This window comes from Mustela erminea, chromosome 7, assembly GCF_009829155.1.
Source record: "Mustela erminea isolate mMusErm1 chromosome 7, mMusErm1.Pri, whole genome shotgun sequence".
In the NCBI taxonomy this organism is placed as follows: domain Eukaryota; kingdom Metazoa; phylum Chordata; class Mammalia; order Carnivora; family Mustelidae; genus Mustela; species Mustela erminea.
Window position 1 is genome coordinate 88,629,255 of NC_045620.1, and position 20,276 is coordinate 88,649,530.

Here is a 20,276-nt window from a genome sequence, read left to right on the forward strand (position 1 = left end):
TAGGTTTGCAAACTCTCCTCTGGATATCAAGTGAGACTGTCATATACAACTCATTTTTATGTTTCATCTTCATTAAAACGAACCTTTAATGCAAATTCACCTTTTATTCTATAAAATTTATCATGTATTAGCAAATGATGCTTAATAAACATGCAAATCAATAACTTCTTAAATATATATGTATATATTGTAAAAAACTGCCTCCCATTTCAAAAATTTTTAAACTTTTAAGTATTAAGCATGGTAAAAGGAGCTATTCATACGAAATTACTGGAACCATTTATAGGGTTCACAGGCACATTAGAGGAATGGCTTTCTTTAACCATGCAATTGATAATTTTCTATTTGATACCATATACTACCTAATCATTAAAAAAATTAAAATAGAAAACTGGAAACTAAAAGAATAAAAAGCTGTATATTTCCTAAATTAATTAAATTATTTTGTTTTCTCAGATCAATTGACACCCCCCTTTTGGACTATGGGTAAATTTTGAGAACTTGATGTTTTCAGAAATGCTAATAAATCATTGAAGAAAAACACTAGACACACACTTTAGTTTTAAACTATATAAGAAAAGATTTTATACTGAATTTTAAAATAACAATCATATAAGATTGATTGGAAACTACAAGATATAAAAGCAAAATTTTAAAAAGTCAGAAAGTAAAAAAGCACGCCAACATTTATCCACTGTGAACCGTAGCTTGTAGTTAGCCAGGGCAATTCTGTCCATTCTTCAGAGATACTCTGCAAAATAACCAGAGCCCTATTATTTGAGATTGAGTAAAAAAACCCAGCCATGATAGCTAAAACTCCATACCTCAAAAAATTGGGACTCAAATTGTGCTTCACAGGCAATCTGCTTTTAAGTTAGCCAGGTATGTCACAATGCTTGTTCTCTCAGGACACATGAACAAAACAGGCACTTTCACAACAAAAACCCAAGTCAGAAAGCCATGCAATATAATTTTATATTAAAGTATACATAAGCATATTTTGATCAATTTAGGAGTGATTTATTAAGTGTTTAGGGTCAAAATGACAAAGAGGTGCTGGTGAAAAGGGAAAACTAATGCAAGTCACTTCTCAATATGAAAAAATACTTATTAAATTATCGGTATGGTACACATGCATTTAATTTGGTAGTTGATTCACTTTTATACCAAAATTTGTTAGACTACGCTAAGTTCAAGTAATAGAGTATAAACTGTATAAATTAGTGTAGGAAAGTACCGTATCTTTCATACTACATATTTTAACAGGCCACCACTTACTGAACACCATCTATAAACTGAGAACTGTTGCAGGATCTTTACAGAGAATATCTGGCTATCATGAGAACCGTTTAATATATGTATTTGCCAATTTATTTCCTTTAACAAAAAAATCGGGAAATGATGCTGCCAACTAAAAAGTGTTCTTTTAAATTTAGAAACAGTAACTCCTTGGGTAGCGTAAAACTCAGACATTATATATTACCTCCACTGAAAATTATAATCCATAAATTGTAAATTATAAAGGCTTCACCAAAAAAAAAAAAAAAAAAATCATGGTTGATCATAAAAGAATCTAGACTATAATTATGATACCAACATATTTAACAAAAAGAAATTACTGATCCATGATTAAAAAGTCATTATTAAAATTAGAATGTCATGTAACTTAAACTCGCTGATTGTTAAACAATCTTTATCTAATTCCAAATTAAAATCCCCATGTTTTCAGAAAAGCTACTTCAATCAAAATCAAAGCATTTAATAAGATAGCTATTGAATCTGTTAAAATGTTAGAAAATTTCTTTCTTCTTAAAGTTAAGTTTCAGGACATGTTAGCCTTGAAATATATTTTTAAGTCTTACTTATTTCTGAAAGGATTCTCTAAGGAGGAAGCAGCAAAGATCTAGATCAGGGTTCTTTAATCCTTCTTTAATCCTTTTATGGTCCTGTGACTACTCTGAAAATAGGATAAAACTTAAAAAGATACTCCACACCAAAAAGAAAACAAACACAAAATTTTGTACACTTATAGAGCTTTGGAGCTGCCAAAGGTTAACACCTTCCAGTCTAGGTATTTGAAAGCAAGCTAACCATCATCAACACCCTACTGACAGATTAAGGGAACAATCAAGAAACTAGAACTTTACTTATTTTCCTAATCGGTTCTCACAGACAACGAAAAAGAGTCCATTTATAAACCCTAATCTGCCTGCCTTTAAAGTTGGTCTCTACCAAAAAAAAAAAAAAAAAAAAAAGTTGGCCTTTACCTATGACCATTCTTTGGTCACTGTTAATTTTCATCCTCCTACCAATGAACTACAACTCTTCAAATGAACACTCCCCAGATTTACTACCAATACTATTGGTATTTACTTTCCAGTCTCCTCACCTTCTCATCTCTGCTGTTGTTCTGTTCCTCAAACCAAACCAAAGCTAACGTTTCCTTTTTACTACTCTTCTAGCTGGAACAACAATAAAAAAGCAACCAGAAACCCCAAAATTCTGTTTTCTAAATTCAACAAGTACTTCTAATACTATAATCAACTTATTCTTACTCCACTATGGCATGCTTTTCAAAATATTAAGATTCTTTTATGATGAACAATACCTTGAGTGAGCTACTTACAAAGGTCCTAAACTATACGACTATTAAGAAATGCAACCAAGGGACGCCTGGATGGCTCAGTTGGTTGGGCAGCTGCCTTTGGCTCAGGTCATGATCCCAGCGTGCTGGGATCGAGTCCCACATCGGGCTCCTTGCTCGGCGGGGAGCCTGCTTCTCCCTCTGCCTCTGCCTGCCATTCTGTCTGCCTGTGCTCGCTCTCTCCCCCTCTCTCTGATAAATAAATAAAATCTTAAAAAAAAAAAAAAAAAAAGAAATGCAACCAAAACAGTGCTCCACAAAATACTAAAAGGCATTATTTTTAAAAGTAACAACGACAAAAGGGTAGATACCTGGGGATTAATATTTAACTGCTTTTTAGGTTGAATTGTTAAGGTTTCTTTTTGTTAAAATATATTAATACAAAATGCATGGTATCATAGAAGTACCCCAAGAGTCTAAATTCCTCAGTCAGAGCACAAGATTACTAAAGATTATGTCCAAGCTAAGCAAGACACTTACATAAGAAACAATATGTACCATAGCAAATTTGTCTCAAGAGCTAATGCTAACTAAAAAAGGATTTTAAAATACTTGGAAGACAAAAGATTTATCATTGGGGAAACAATCTTTGGCTGTTAATGGCTTAAATGATCTCTAAACAACATAACGAATTATGTGGAAGGGTTAAAATTCATAACAGATTTTCAAATTCTATATAAGCCTGTTTCTAATTAAAATCCATTTAAATTTATCTCCTGTTACTTACGATATTCTTCCAAATGGTGCAAAAGCAGCTTTTATATCTTCAGTTGTAATTTCTGGACTGAGATCACCAACAAAGACATGGAAATGATCTTATAAGAGGAAGGAGGGGGAAGTGAAAAGAAAAATAAAATTTTAGAATTTAAAATATACTAAAATCTATTCAATAAAATAATCTTAATTTATGGATTAAGTATAACACTAGCCTATATCTATACAGATCCTATAAATTTTATAATGAATGAAGGTGATAATATAGGAAAGATTCTCTTAAAGACTGCTATCTCTAACTGGAAACTGACAGTTATATTTCTACTTACAGCCAATTATTACACTGGTCTAAGAAAATAAACTAATAATATATAACAAGCTTTGCAAAAAAAAATTAATGACTTAATTACCATTCTAATAGTGATTACATTTATCCAGTTTACCACTACATTAAGGTTTTTAAAATTAAAATAAAATAGTGGTATTGTGAGTTATGTAGACTAGATTTGCCTCAGTTAAGACAATTTGCTGAAGCTAGCTACATAATATACTTGGTTTAACCATATTTTGTGAAGAACAATCAAAGAAATACCTTGCAATGCAACAGTTTGATGTTAAAGTATTTGACAGTTTTCTCAAAAGCCAACAGTTTTGGTTGCCCAGACATTACACCATTCAGTTTATGTGAATCCATGTGCAAGTGAACTAAGACTGAAGGCAACAGAATGAAAACAGTAATCCCTTCACTTTATATCAGAGCCATCAAAAAAGCATTGGAGAGAAATAACGATTCCATATGTGAAGTTTTTTTTTTTTTTAAAGACAACATTCAAAAAAGAAACACTTTAAAAATACAAAATAGTTGGATCAACACTTTAAAAGGAACACATACATCAACTTTGACAAAGTATATTTGGAAAGAAAAATGACCCCCATCTGGCAGGCTTTAAGCAACATACTGGGTTGCCATTTGGGAAACGCTGTTTTGGGAGCAACTCAAGCAATCGGCAGATCTGGTATGCAGCACAGATCGTGACCTCAAGAAAGCAGGGTATCTTGCCCTTTATTTAGTTGGTGAAAGGTGAGAAAGTATTTTTAAGGCATCAGCTGCTACCAAGGGGATCAGAGAGCTTGAAATAGCACCAAAGTAGAGGACAAGCCACATTTGGTCAACGTTGGGAAGAAGGGGGAAAAATACTGCCAGAGAGACAAACAGAAATACGACCCCCTCCCTCCCACCACCCCCAAATATCAAACAAAAAAACTTCAAGTGGTTAGTGAATACCCTTTCAAGAGATTTCATTTTATGTTTAAGAAGATACAATTACCTTGTGAACGCTGTGTGCTGACAACGGTACTACCTGATGACAAAGATTAGATTTGTTCTTAAATTTATTAACACAAACACATTCAATCATATCTTAGGATAACTATCAAAACATTACTGCAAACATGTATGATGTTTATATGCTTTACAATAAAACTACTGTGTATAATAAAAACAAATATTCAAAGAGTATAAAATATACTTACTGCTTGTATCTTTCTTTTGACTGCTGGGGGTTGTTGCCCAATTCACTTTGACTTCCTAAAAAAATGATTCTATATTTATATTCCATAAAAATAAAGCTCAAAAACATATATAACAAGATTTGCATCTATAAACACACAGGAAGGCATATGCTGGAGATGAAACATTCAAGAGGATAACAGTTCTGGTCAAAGTTTCAATACTTACCTTTTAACCTATACTTCCTCAAAGGCTGGCAAATCCTAATCTTACACACTTCTCTGTTAACATTCAAATAACTTTTCTTATCTAAATAACAATCATGGGGCGCCTGGGTGGCTCAGTGGGTTAAGCCGCTGCCTTCGGCTCAGGTCATGATCTCAGGGTCCTGGGATCGAGTCCCGCATCGGGCTCTCTGCTCAGCAGGGAGCCTGCTTCCCTCTCTCTCTCTCTGCCTGCCTCTCTGACTACTTGTGATTTCTGTCAAATAAATAAATAAAATCTTAAAAAAATAAATAAGTAAATAAATAAATAAAGTAACAATCATTTCTTTCTTTTTATTCTTCCCCATTAGTACCCAAAGTTCTAGAGGTTTTATCCAAGCTTGAGTAATTCAACAAATATTTTAGTATTTACCATGTGTGAGGAATCTTGAAGAATACCAACATAAACAATGCCCTCTAAAAAGTTTTATTCCATCTTTTAAATATTAAATGTGACCTTCTGCTATGAAGTGATATAATGCCTCTAAAAGGTAATCAAATTGGGGGCATCTGGGTGGCTCAGTTGGTTAAGTGTCTGACTCTTGATTTTGGCTCAGGTCATGATCCTGGGGTTGTGAGATCATGTTGGGCTCTGCACTGAGCATGGAGGCTGTTTGGGATCCTCCCTCTCCCTCTGCCCTCCCTGCCACCCCCGCTTATGTGCACTCTCAATAATGAAAGAAAGAAAGAAATAGTAAAAAAAAAAACAAAAAACTATATACAACTTAAAATTTTCAAGTCACCTTCTTTAAATATGACAGCTTACCTTACCCATTATCTTCCGCCCATTCATAGCAGCCAGTGCTGCAGCTGCATGACGATGCTCATAAAACTCCACAAAACAATATGGATCATTTCCAGCTGTCTGTTGAAAGAAACACAAAAGCCAAATTCAAGTTGTATACACCCATTACCTTAAAATTCTGTGAAGTTTTATATATCTCAAATATCAGGCCAAGGAAAATAAAGGGGTCTAGTCCATGAGTTAATCTTTAGATTAGGAAGTAGACACTTCAAAAAATTGAATGGTCTTAAAGAACACTGTCTTCTTCAACAAGTTATTCTTTACTACTACATATAATTTAATCTTGTATTAATGATTATCCTAATTTTGGATGGATGCATATAGAAACCACACACACATTCCTCATATAACTATTTCTTTATGCTATGGATGTTAGTGGAGTTTGACTAGACTCTTACACTTTCAAGTCTCAGTACTGGCTTTTAATTATCTTTCCTCTCTCTCCCCTGTTGTTTTGTTTTTAAGGTTTTATTTATTTATTTGACAGACAGCGAGATGCCAAGAGACAGAACACAAGCAGAGGGAGGAGAGGGAGAAGCAGGCTTCCCACTGAACAAGGAGGACGTGGGACTCAACCCCAGAACCTTGGGATCATGACCTGAACTGAAGGCAGACGCTTACCAACTGAGCCACCCATGATCCCATCTCCCTTCCCTGATAAATGTTACCTTTTACTGCTATCAATGTACACATATCCTTGCTGCTTCTAACTTACTAAGTAGCAGAAAATATCAAGCCAACCTTCTTAAACCTATTTCAGGTTCTGAAAACTGAAGAGGTTTTCCGATAAACAAAGTTTTTCGAATAGGTTTCAGAATGTGGACTTTCTTTTTTTTTTCAAAGATTGTATTTATTTATTTTTCAGAGAGAGAGAGAGAGAGAGCACAGGCAGACAGAGTGGCAGGCAGAGTCAGAGGAAGAAGCAGTCTCCCTGCAGAGCAAGGAGCCCGATGTGGGATTCGATCCCAGGACACTGGGATCATGACCTGAGCCGAAAGCAGCTGCTTAACCAACTGAGCCACCCAGGAGTCCCCAGAATGTGGACTTTCTGACATCAATTTTTTGCTTATCATCTCTTAAAAATTCTCTTTTCTGGTGTTCCAAGTAATGGAGGTCTGATATGTGCATCTTGGATGCTTTATTGTAAATTAAAGAAGGAAAAACACCCCATATTTTATACCTATCTGCAAAATACAAAATGACTTAGACTCCATTTTTTAACTCTTTCCATAAACCCCTAAGCAAAATTCAAAATTTGAAATCAAAATTTAAAATCGAATGACATTAGAATAAAGAAATTACTATTTTGTTACAAGGAAATTAATCGTTTAAAAAAGTCACTGGCAATGATTTCTAAGAATGTTAGAGTGAGGAGGAATTTTTATAATTTTAAATACTGAGACAATCGTTTTATTTTAAAAATATTAAAGAGGGGCGCTTGTATGGCTTAGTCGGTTAATCATCCTACTTAGGTCATGATCTCAGGGTCCTGGGATAAAGCTCTGTGGCGGGCTCTGCACTTCTGTGTGGTGGGCTCTCTCCCTCTCCCTCTCTAAATTTAATAAATATTTAAAAATCTTCAAAAATCTTCAAAAAAAAGTAAATAATATAAAAATGTTTTAAAAATTACATAATTCAAACTAACACTACACTTAATGGTAATTCTATTACAAAGGTCAATGTTGTCAAACATTAGAATGTCGTTACATAAAGTAGCCTAGATTTCAGCACAATCAAATGAAAAAAGAATCTTAATTTTATATAATTTGTACCCAGAAAAAACTGCACCTGTTAGATAAAAAGATCTAAGCAGGGGCGCCTGGGTGGCTCAGTGGGTTAAAGCCTCTGCCTTCAGCTCAGGTCATGATCCCAGGGTCCTGGGATCGAGCCCCGCATCGGGCTCTCTGCTCAGCAGGGAGCCTGCTTCCTCCTCTCTCTCTCTCTGCCTGCTTCTCTGCCTACTTGTGATCTCTCTCTGTGTGAAATAAATAAAATCTTTAAAAAAAAAAAAAAAAAAAAAAGATCTAAGCATTCATACTATCAGCCTTCATACTCCAGAGTATAAAATTCATATCTATGAACATCAGTCCAACAGTCCAACAGTATGAATAGATTGGAATTTAGACTGGTCTTTTTTTTTTTTTTTAAAGATTTTATTTATTTATTTGACAGACAGAGATCACAACTAGGCAGAGGGGCAGGAAGAGAGAGAGGAGGAAGCAGGCTCCCTGCTGAGCAGAGAGCCCGATGTGGGGCTCAATCCCAGGACCCTGGGATCATGATCTGAGCCGAAGGCAGAGGCTTTAACCCACTGAGCCACCCAGGCCCCCCCACTTTTTTTTGACAGAGAGAGACACAGCAAGAGAGGGAACACAAGCAGGGGGAGTGGGAGAGGGAGAAGCAGGCTTCCCTCAGAGCAGGGAGCCCGATGCGGGGCTCGATCCCAGGACCCTGGGATCATGACCTAAGCCGAAGGCAGACACTTCATAACTGAGCCACCCAGGTGCCCCTAGACTTGTCTTTTTACACACACTATGATTCAGGATTAACAGCAATTACAGATGAATGATACAATGTTTTTCTATATGGTAAGGTCTGATGGACAGGAACTGCCACAATGCAAGAAAAGCTTTAATCAGGGCATTTAAAGGTTAAAAACACACCCACACACTTAAACACTTTCACAGTTTATTATTTTTTTTTTACCTAATTTTCCAATGTAATTGTAATAACTGAATTCCAGATTAGCCAATCAACTGACACCACATAAGAAAAAATACTGATACCTCAATGTACCTTAAAAAATTAGCCTACATATAGTTCTTATTTGCTCTAAAAATGATTAGTTCTATTCTCTTCCTCCTTTATTTATTAGTAAAATAAGCTAAACTCAGTGGCTAAGACTGACTTAAATTCACTAAAAATTACTAGGAATTTAGACTGTATAAACTACTTAAAAAAAAAAAAAACACAATGAAGACCCTGCAGTTTTTTAAGTTTAATTTTTTTTTAGTAATCTCTTCACCCAATGTGGAGTTCAAACTCATGATTCCAAGATCAAGAGTCCCATGCTGTTCCTACTAAGTCAGCCATGCACCCCTATATAAACTAATTTAAGAGTTCCTGGAAGAGAGGCACCTGGCTGGCTTGGTAAAGCATGCAACTCTTTTTTTTTTAAGATTTTATTATTTATTTGACAGAGAGAGATCACAAGTAGGCAGAGAGAGAGAGAGAGAGAGAGAGGAGGAAGCAGGCTCCCCGCTGAGCAGAGAGCCAGATGCGGGACTTGATCCCAGGACCCTGAGATCATGACCTGAGCCGAAGGCAGCAGCCTAACCCACTGAGCCACCCAGGCGCCCCAGCATGCAACTCTTGACCTCAGAGTCATGAGTTTGAACCCCATGTTGAGTGCAGAACATACTTAAAAAATAAAACTGTTCTTTTAAAAAAAATTAAAAAAAAGAGAGAGAGAAAGAGAGAGGGTTCCTGGAAGTAATGGAGTTAACTAATCCATTAAAGAGGAAGAAAGTTAACTAAGTAAAATACCCTTACATCCATAATCATTTTGCAGTTTTTACAAGGTCCAATCTGGCTAAACAGCTGGAGAATTAGAGCTTCTGTCACATCTCTGGAAAGGTTGCCGACATATCTGAAACACAAAGAAAAACAACTTACCATTTAAAATTTGCTCCTTTGCATCAGTTTCTAAAGTTGCTTACTGAAAAAGAAATCTGGGGAATAGACAGATCTCTGCATTGAACTACACCACTGGGAACAGGTTCCAAAAGTTGGCCAAAACTTCAAAATTTCTTTCAAAGCAGACACATGACACGCTACTTGTAATCTCATGGACATCAGTAGTAAAGGGGAATCCCGTGTGTGTGTTTATTTAGTCAAGGTTTTGTAAAATAAGCCTGGTGTTTCTAAATCTGTAGGCTAACCTTAGGAAGATCTGCTTTCAAAAACTCTCAAATGAGGACATCTGGGTGGCTCAGTTGGTTAAGCAGTCTGCCTTTGGCTTTGGTCATGATCCCAAGAAGGTCCTCTGAGTAAGTCCCGCATTAGGATCCCTCCATACTCAGCAGGGAGTCTGCTTCTCCCTCTGCCTGTCCCCACCTGATACCCTCCACCCCCTCATACAAGCACCTGTGAGTGCTCTTTCTCTCTCTCACAAAAATAAAATCTTTAAAAAATTTTTAAAAGATCTCAAATGAGTCATCAGACGCATGGAACATTTAATACAATCAATCTTGTGAAGCTTTAAAATTACTTCTTCAGTATTACTGAGAACATTAAAATTTCCTCAATTTTTAAACCACACAATTCCCTTTTGTAGTGAGTACGAACCTTTAATAAATAAAATGTAATAAATAAATGAATAAATAAATAAATAAATAATATGTAGTAAGTGCAAACCCCTACTAAATGAAAAACAGGCAAAAGGAACAAAATACAAACTAACCACATAGCAAGTAAGCCTAGACCATATGCGTGTAGTGATAAGATTAGCGCGGAGTAAAAAGTTGTAAATATTTTTAACTTATGCGAAATATCGTAGACCAAAACATGTTTTCGACATGTGTGTGTTTTTGGTGTGTAAGCATGAGAAAAATAAGTGATGTAATGTGTTTTTGAAGGAGACTTAGCACAGTATATAAAGAGGCATCGGGTTGGACTGAGGTGAAGCGAGTTCCCTGTTGGGAGGACATCATCGCCGGTGTTACCAACACCCCGGCAGTTTCGTTGCCGACCACTCGCTGGTTCTCAGTCTCAACTTCTGCGGTGACCTCTCTGTCTAGATTGTGAGGCGACGTCTCCTTCTCCGTGACAACTTCAGCGGACCATGACCGGACCACGATAGTGATGCGGACCTCGTCCCAATAAAGATCAAGTGAGTTACATCATATCCGTCTCTCTATCTCTTCTTTACACGTCACGACCTCCTGGCGGGACGCAGGGGTTTTGCTCGCATCACCTTTACACTGTCCAATTTAGGTATACTTCGGTTTACACTGTGTGTGTTTGTGTGTGTGTATGTGTGTATTTAAAGATTTATTTGACAGAAGAGAGCCAAGAAGAGCACAAGCAGGGGAAACAGTAGACAGAGAGGGAGAAGCAGGCTCCCCACAAAGCAGGGACCCCTGATGTGGGGCTCAATCCCAGGATCTTGGGATTATGACCTGAGCCAAAGGGAGACGCTTAACCATCTGAGCCATGCAGGCACCCCTACAATAAATATATTTTTGAAAAATCATGGGTAAATTACTTATTAGGTATTACATATGGACACAAAGGGATGGGAAAACTTTCCATGAATATCACTAATCAGTGATAAGTGTAGAAGTGTAGAGAAGGATTCCAGGAGAGACTTTTAACAGGTAATAGGCTTCGGTGACTAACAAACTTAGTGTAAATACTTTATTACAAAACCACACAGCAGGGGGCCTGGGGAGTCTGCTACTCCCTCTCCCTTTGCCTGCCACTCCCCCTGCTTGTGTTCTGTCAAATAAAAAAAAATCTTAAAAAACAAAAACCCAAAACCACACAGATTATTACATCATGTCCTTATTCTGAGTATCTGTAATTAAAGGGAAAGAATTAGGAATTTATCGTGCTTTGAGTAGAAACTCCAGTGTAGTATATATATATATATATTTAAGGGATAGCATAATTTTTTTTAAAAAGGTTTTATTTGACAGAGATCACAAGTAGGCAGAGAGGCAGGCAGAGACAGGAGGAAGTAGGCTCCCCGCTGAGCAGAGAGCCCCAATGCGGGGGCTCCATCCCAGGACCCTGACATCACCACCCGGAGCCAAAGGCAGAGGCTTTAACCCAATGAGCCACCCAGGCGCCCCTTTTTTTTTTTTTTTTTTTTTTTTTTTTTTTAAGATTTTATTTGTCAGAGAGAGAAGCAGACTCTGCAGAGCAAGGAGCCCAATTCGGGACTCGATGCCAGGACCCTGGGGTCATGACCTGAGCTGAGGGCAGATGCTTAATCGAATAAGCCACCCAGGCATCCCCAGTGTAGTATAATCTAATAGTTCTAGATGATGAGGAAAAAACTCCTTTACAGAAAAATGCTAATCAATAAGTGTAGAGAGAATTAAATTAGTAAACAATGCAAAAGCCCTACTGAAATGATTAATTCAGGTAAGAATCATTAATAGCTACAAAACCATTAGGTGAACCGACTGTGTGAAAATGGTATTTGCAGGGTGCCAAAGTTATTACACAGATTACTGAACACTGCAAAGGGAAAACTACCTTAAAAGAAAAAGCTTTGGCTGTTTTACCTGAGATCGAACTTTAAAATCGTTTTTATAGACAGACATTTCCGTATACAATATATATCATACAATATCACCTATGAAGTATTTATATACAAAAGTATGACTTGAATCTAATTAAGCGTAAACTTAAACCCAAGTTGTAAAATACTGGGGGATGCCTGAGTGGCTCAGTTGGTTAAATGTCTGCCTTCAGGTCAGGCCATGATCCCAGTGTCCTGGGACAGAGTGCCACATCCAGGGTCCTTGCTCAGTGGAGAGGCTGTTTCTCCCTCTCCCTCTGCCCCTCCCGCTGCTTGTGTGGGCACTCTCTAATAACTTTAAAAAAAGTTTATAGAATACTGGGCATATAAAACAATTATACAAATTCAGATGGGGAATATAAGACAACTTGATCTCTTGAAAAAAAAAATTGTCCTAAAAAAATCTTTAAAAAGAGAGGACTGTTTTTGATTAAAAGAAACCTGAAAGACACTGATAACCAATGCAATGACTAATCCTTGACTATAACCTAGATTTGGGGAGAGGAGTTAACTTTTTCTGGGAGAACTCTAATTAATCAATGTAGAAGGAATGAGGAAAATCACCAGAAAGCCAGTACAGTAGTAACTGCTACTGGTGAGATCCACCCACGGATCTTCAGTTGATGCAAATTTTAAGGAGAAATAGGGTATGTGTAGAGCCTCAGAGTGTCTCCGCTAAAATAGGAGAAATAAGGAGAAATAGGGTATGTGTAGAGCCTCAGAGTGCCTCCACTAAAATATTTAATGATTGGTTTTTAACCAATAAATTGGTTGTTTTAACATATGTCCAAACCTCCCTCTATGAAGTGAAGCTTTATTTCCCTCTTCTTGAGTGTAGGTTAGTCTTAGTGACTCAATTCTAATTAACAGTGTTGAAGAAAAAAAAAAGGTAGCCATTGTATAGTGAAAAAATACTACCCTCACAAAACTGCCACAGTCATGAAATGCATCCCCTCACATATTAAAGGAGGGTAAAGAGATAAGACAACTACATGCAATGTAGGATCTTGGACTGGATCCCAGAATAGAGAAAGGACATTAGCAGAAAAACTGGGGATACTGGAATAAACCTTGTAGTTAATAGTATTGTACAATGTCAATTTCTTACTTTTGGTAACTATAACGCAGTTTTGTAAGATGTCAACATTAAGGGAACCTGGGCAAAGGTTATAGGAGAACTCTGCCATTATCTCTAGAACTCTTCCATGTCTATTTTCACCTGACTCTTCATGCCTGTAAGAGAATCTCAGAACTGCTTTATGTCTAAATGAAAAAATGGCTCTAACATCTATTTTGGTAAAGCTCGACAATCTAGCATCAAGTGGGCAGTATTTAGGGAACGGAATTTCTTTTACTCTTTGCAAAACTGTCTAATTTTCTGAGAAATATTTTGAGTGGTATTACCTACTTGAAGATATATAATTTTAAAAATCGACTTTAAAAAGCACTAGGATTTGTATTACTTTACAACTGTTTACTCAATGTGACCTGTGGTATACTGTAAACTCCAGGAGCCTCTATCAATTAACTCTACATAGACCTGTCTAGAGAAAAGCTCTTCAGGGGGAAGTTTCGCAAACAACTTGCTCTCAACCGTCAACATCATTACAATAAACTACGAGTAACACAGTAAGTTCATATCCAAGAAACCAAATGACAAAATCTTTTCCCTTCTCATGCAAATAAAAATAATCCATTAGTTTTGCTTTTCACCAATAAGTTAATCATTAATACCTACTTCAAATTTTTAGAAGCAACTTAATGTTATTACTTTCCAACTCTATCTGCTAAATAAATTAATCGGAAACGGAGAACCCAAATTTGAAAACTACAGATTCTTTTTATACTCACCATACTTTCAATGGGAAGAATAAACAAGTTTCTTAGTTTGTAGAATGCACTATACTTTACAAAGCTCATTCTCATCTTTATGTACCTATGTTTCTTTAGCTGTTCCATACTTTGTTACATTCTATTGTTTCTGAAGCCAAAGGATTTCCAATTAACAGCACAGATTTGTTACAGGTATAGTGGATTATTTTGGGGGTGGGAGGGTTCTGAATCCTCACTCTATGGCAGAAGCTCACTTCTCTACAGAAGCTGAAAAGGCTTGATATGGTTCTGCAGTCTCCCTTACATGTGATCCAGGTTGGGCTGATTAGGGAAAGGGACCTGAACACAGAAGACAAAGAGAGGATTAAAGAAGCAGAGAAAAAAGAAAATACATTTTGGTGGCAAACAGCAGTGGAGTCCCACGTCCAGTGAAAGTGGAAACTGTGGTATTTGGTCCTCAGTGGATGTGGTAGTAACATCATTTCTGGGACAGTCAGTCTGTGACTTGGTAAGGACTGTGGGCCTGACAGCTGTCTTGTTTTCCTGAACATTTGCTAAGCCAGGTTCTATAACCTTCCTGTAAATGTGGGAGTATCCAATATCTTGATTTTATAAACCGTTTTATGCTTAAAATTTTTTTTTGCTTCCTGCATTAAAAAAAAAATCCCAACTGATAAACATACTGGAGCAGTGGCAAGCCAAGGTTCCCTGTCATATATACTAGACCACTAAATAAAAATGTAATTTTCTTACATTTATGCAAGTTTTTTATTTTTAAGAAGATTTTATTTATTTGAGAGAGAGACCATGAAAGAGTACATGAGAGAGGAGGTCGGAGGGAAGCAGGCTCCTCGTGGAGAGCCCAATGCAGTTCGATCCCAGCACTCCAGGATCATGACCTGAGCCGAAGGCTGCTGCCCAACCGTGCCACCCAGGTCCCTGCCAAGTTTTTATTTTTCAAAATGCTTTAAAAAATATTAAAATATCCCTTTTTAGCTGTTCCACCACGGATTAAAGTATCCCATATTGATATTTATTGTATCACCACTGAGATTATGTCCCAATCTGTGCAGAACTGTAAAGTAAAGAGAGGAGTACAAGAGACTTAACTGTTGAAGCAAACAGACTTCCATGGACTAAAAAAATGTCTTCCTTGGGTAACTGGTATATTAGCTAACAATACTGGGGTTTTTTTTTGTTTGTTTTTTAAAGATTTTATTTATTTATTTGACAGAGAGAGAGCAAAAGCAGGGGGAGCAGCAGAGGGAGAAGCAGGCTCCCTACTGAGCAAGAGAGCCCAATGTGGGACTCGATCCCAGGATGCTGGGACCATGACCTGAGCTGAAAGCAGAGGCTTAACCATCTGAGCCACCCAGGCGTCTCAATTAGCTAACAATACTGTATCAATGCAGTCACCTTAATATGACAATTGTATTGTGGTTATATAAGAGAATGGTCTTGTTTTTGGAAAATATATGATAAAGTACTTAGGCCCGACGTGTTCTTTTCAAATGGTTCATTAAAAAAAGAGTATCTAAATAAGGCAAATATGGCTATGGGCAACTGGTTATTAGCACACAAAAGGTACCTAAGTCCTCAACATAGTATTTTTATAAAAAATATTTTATTTATTTATTTATTTGACAGAGATCACAAGTAGGCAGAGAGGCAGGCAGAGAGAGAGGAGGAAGCAGGCTCCCTGCTGAGCAGAGAGCCCGATATGGGGCTCGATCCCAGGACCCTGAGATCATGACCTGAGCTGAAGGCAGAGGCTTAACCCACTGAGCCACCCAGGCGCCCCTCAACATAGTATTTTTGTTACTTTTCTGGTTTTTAATTTTTCAAAATAAAAAGCTACCTGGGAAGATTCAATGGAAAAGTCATTAATGGTACCAGTTAACAGTTGACAGTTCAGCCAGGGATAGGATTTCACATCAATTTAATACATATTTTTGAAGCTGATAAGTAAGTTCAAAGAGTTATACAATTGGAATCCAAAACCCTTAAAATATTTTTATTGGGGTAGCTCTAGAAAATCTGATAGTCTAAATTTACAAAGCAGAACACTGTATTGGGTTTTGAGCTGCAATCACTGTATAAAAATGCAGAATTTGGTATGAAACTTCTGTGAAAATGAGTGAAAAGCATAAATAAGATTTTATGTAATGATAAATTCCAGAAGAGTAGAGATTTTCAGTGGGGCACCTGGTTGGCTTTGTCAGAGGAGCATGCAACTGTTGATCTTGGGGTCGTGAGTTTGAGCCCTAAATGAGGAGCAGAGATTACTTAAACTCTTTTAAAAAAGAGGGGGTAGACTTTCATTTTTACTCATACTATATATTTAGTGTTGAGAGCCCTGCCTCAAACATTTTAAGTATTCTATAAATAACTATTAAAGAGTTAACGGTATTCTCTTAGATTTACTTTTGAACATTTTCAAACCGCTTAGAAATTACCAATTTCTCCTGATTCTAATTTAGGGGGAATGTGTATGTCTTTCACTGATTATGAATTTATGTACAATAGTAAACGGTACACCAGCATCATCAACTTACTATTATATTAACAACTGTTACTTTTCTGATGGCTGAAACTGCTGTTTTTCATTAGCTGGCACCTCCTTCACTTGGAGATCAGACCATATACATAAACCAGATTGAACAAATGTATATTATGATACACCCCAAGACATCCTAAGACATCCATGCTCTCAAGACTATTCTCATTTTTACTTATATTTTGCAACAAACATTTTATTTCTAAAATTTTATTTCTAAATAATCTTTACACCCAAAGTGGGGCTTGAACTTACACAACCTGGAGATCAAGAGTCCATGTTCTACTGAGCCAGCAGGCCCACCCCCCAACACACTAACATTTTATTTTATTTAAAGATTTTATTTATTTATTTATTTGTCAGAGAAAGAATGAGTACAAGTGGCGGGGCGGGGTAGCAGCAGGCAGAGAGAGCAGCCTCCTCACTAAGCAAGAAGCCTGATGTGGGACTCCATCCCAGGACTCTGGGATCATGACCTGAACCAAAGGCAGCGGCTTAACCTACAGAACCACCCAGGAGCCCCCAAACTAACATTGTAGATGACTGATACGACAAATTTGTAAGCAAACCTACTTACTGACTTCATTCTCACACCCCACATCCAGTCTTTTTGTTCTATTTTCAAAATATTCCCCAAATCAAACCACTTTTCATAATATGTCCCCAAAGTCCTGCTGACAAGGAACTGAACACTGGCAATCTCTAACTTAATGCTGAACACTCATCTGTGACAAATGAAGTTATCTCCTCTGAGCCATTTACATACACAGGTGATACTGAGATTCGACCACCTTTCCCTCAAGAATGTAAAAATCTTGACTCATAGCTTGAAATTGTACCAGCTTTAAAAACAAATTTACTGATCACTTACCGTAGACTAAACACTGCTAAGAACATACTGAAAGACCCTGACTTGCAGGTCATTAAAACAAATATTTTATATAAAAAGTAAAAACACCGCTGGTAAAACAAAACAATGCTGGTAAAACTTAGTGATTTACACCTACTCACATTTAAACAAGACAGGTTTCACTGAAGAATGAGGAGTTTTGGTTGAGGGAGGTAGAAAGAAGGGAGATAATAAGCAGTTAGAACATGGACTACTTTAGGGAAGAGATTCTTGGATGGGGTGTTCTAGTGAAGAATACAAAGCACAGTTAGCAGTAAGAGTTAAAGAGAACAGCAGAATTGCAGGATGAGGAAAAAAAAGGTATATGACTCCGGGTGACTTATTTAAACTTTTAAGCTTAGCTTTTCCCAAGTTGCAGAATGGACCCTTTATTGCAGAGTTCTGATGAAGATGAAACAAGCATGTAAAGCATTTAACACAGAACCTGGCAATCAAAACATTCAATAAGTGAATAAAATTTCCTTTATTATTTCTCCTGCAACAGTTGGTCCCCTATCCCCAAGCTAGTACAATTTTAACTACCTGCTTTTGTAGACTGGCCTGAGAAAGCTGAGGTTGTCTTCATTATTTGACATTCCCAAATCAACGTAATAAAAGGGTTTAAGTTCCCAGATATTTCTGGCAGTTTCTGAAATTAAAAATTTCACAATCATGTAAGAATCTTAAATGTAAAGATCAGTGCTTAATCCAATATTCTGCTGGCTGTCATACTTCTAGAAAAGAGTAAAGGGGAAAAAATGATTTCCATAAAGCCTATGAGGCTAATAGTTGTTTAGGGAATATTAATCTATAGATATAATCTTTCAAAAAAACAAGGGACACCCACTAATTCTTGCATCCTATTAAAAAGACAAGGTAACAGATTATTAGATAAGCTTGCAAAAAGTTTACTAATCTCTGAAGAAAGAGGAGTGACTGTTTCTCACACAGATAAAAACGGACACTTTTCAGGGTGTAAAAATAATCGATTACGTTTTCTTCATAACAACTGCAACATAAAAAGTTGCAGAAAGAAATCTAAAACTGTATTTTTAACGCATGGCGTTCTCAAATCGCCAGTATGCTAAGAAAGAAGGTCAAAAACTCATCAGGCCTATTCTCCTTTTCGAGAAAAGCAACAAAGAGAAGATCACCTCTTCTGAGAATACTTTGGAAAAACAAAGGAGAATGCTGTGGGGGAAGCTACTCCACAAAGAAAATATCCCCAGCTGAGATCACTTAACACTAACAACTCTCAGAGGTGACTGAATCTGTAAAGGTATTTATCAACTGTTGCTTCATAAAAACTGTCCGCTCGTTCAGCAACATGTCAATCACTAAAGTATCAAGCGATGATAAAAATGTATCAAATCCACTTCCCCTCGGCTGAGAGATTTATAGATACCTCCGGGTGATATTTCCATTAAAAAAAAAAAGGAAGGAAGGAAGGAGAGACGAAGAAAGAAAGAAAGAAAGAAAGAGAGAGAGAGAGAGAAAGAGAGAAAGAAAGAAAGAAAGAAAGAAAGAAAGAAAGAAAGAAAGAAAGAAAGAAAGAAAGAAAGAAAGAAAGGGCAGCTTCAAAATCCTTACAGTGCCGGGTTTTCGGCTTTTTGGTCGGGGGAGGGGGTACTACAGAAGGAAAGCCAGAGAGGTTAAAGAAACCTTTTTGGCTTTTTTCCAGCTGGCAACTGCGAGAATAAAGTTTATCTCACTGAAAACCGAGCACAATCAGCCTCAAGAGAAAAACTCCTACCAGCGAGAAGAAAATGAAAGGAACAGGGAGAGTTTCTGGAACAAATCAAAGTAAAATGAAAGGGACGGCTATAAAGATCAAGAGATTAATCAAGAAGCGGGGAGAACGGGACACAGAAGGAAAGCATTGGACAAAAAAGAAGGTTCACCGAGTTCTGAAAAGAGGTTTGAATGAAAAAGTCTTTCCCCCAGGCCTAGGACCACAGAGGGCCCGCGGCGAGGCCAAAGGCCACGCTATCTTGTAGTTAAGGTGACGGGATTAATTAAGAGGGCTAAGCCCCCTCTTCCTCCACCTTGTCCTCTCATAGCCTGGGGCTCGGTGCGTAAGCATCCAGGTGTGCGCCACGAAGAAGAGCCAAGATATTGCGGCGTCCACGGAGGACAATAGGCTGGGGAGCGCGCCGAGCCGAGGCCTCCCTCCGGGACGACCACCATCCCGCCCCCCTCATCGCTGCCCCAGACTCACAGAGTCTTGGGCATCTCGTCCTCCATGGCTGCTGCTGTCGTGCCGGCGCCTCAGGGTCCAGCTCCCTAATCTTTACTACCTCCCAAATCTTTTGAGCGGTTATGGCTGCGGAATAGCGGGGTTTCTCGCCCGACCAGAGGTTACTCCGCCTCCTCCTTCCGCGGCAATTACACTAAACGGCCGGGCGCAGCGCGAACAATGAAGCCCCAATACAAGATGGCGGCGAGCCGGGAGCTCAGAAGCAGCCAGCGAAGTGACCCGGACCGCGCAGGCGCAGAATAATCTTGCACTTTCAACCTCCCTCAAGCCATAGGTTCACTTGTTGCGCAGCCGCTCTTCTAGCCGACACCAGGGTATAGCAGACTGCGCAGGCGTAAGAATTAACTCTTTCAGGAGTTGCCCAAAGTTTTTTATCTTCAAGCTCCAGCGAATGTTTCAACAGTGAATTATAATGAAATAGAAATAGCCACGGAAATTAAATATCCCCAGTGTTTCGTGAGGAATAAAGACTTATTAAAACTATTCTAATCACC

At 37.7% G+C, this 20,276-nt stretch overlaps 1 protein-coding gene across 16 annotated transcripts in view; it reads right to left on the reverse strand.

Annotated features, from left to right (window-relative positions):
- The window catches only part of TIA1 (TIA1 cytotoxic granule associated RNA binding protein), a 34,874-nt gene extending 14,854 nt beyond the window's left edge, over positions 1–20,020 (reverse strand). For 2 of the 16 annotated variants that reach the window (XM_032352367.1, XM_032352366.1), the window contains exons 1-7: positions 19,744–20,006; positions 18,069–18,174; positions 9,489–9,585; positions 5,898–5,996; positions 4,892–4,946; positions 4,687–4,719; positions 3,372–3,459 (exon numbers count right to left, since the gene is read on the reverse strand). In XM_032352367.1, the coding sequence (XP_032208258.1) occupies positions 3,372–3,459; positions 4,687–4,719; positions 4,892–4,946; positions 5,898–5,996; positions 9,489–9,585; positions 18,069–18,121 (425 nt within the window). In that variant the 5' untranslated portion in view covers positions 18,122–18,174; positions 19,744–20,006. Of the gene's footprint in view, positions 1–222; positions 2,740–3,371; positions 3,460–3,950; positions 4,070–4,686; positions 4,720–4,891; positions 4,947–5,897; positions 5,997–9,482; positions 9,586–18,068; positions 18,175–19,743 lie in introns of those variants that run through there. The other 14 variants (XM_032352379.1, XM_032352378.1, XM_032352380.1 and 11 more) reach the window with 14 other exon arrangements.
- Positions 20,021–20,276: the final 256 nt, after the last annotated feature.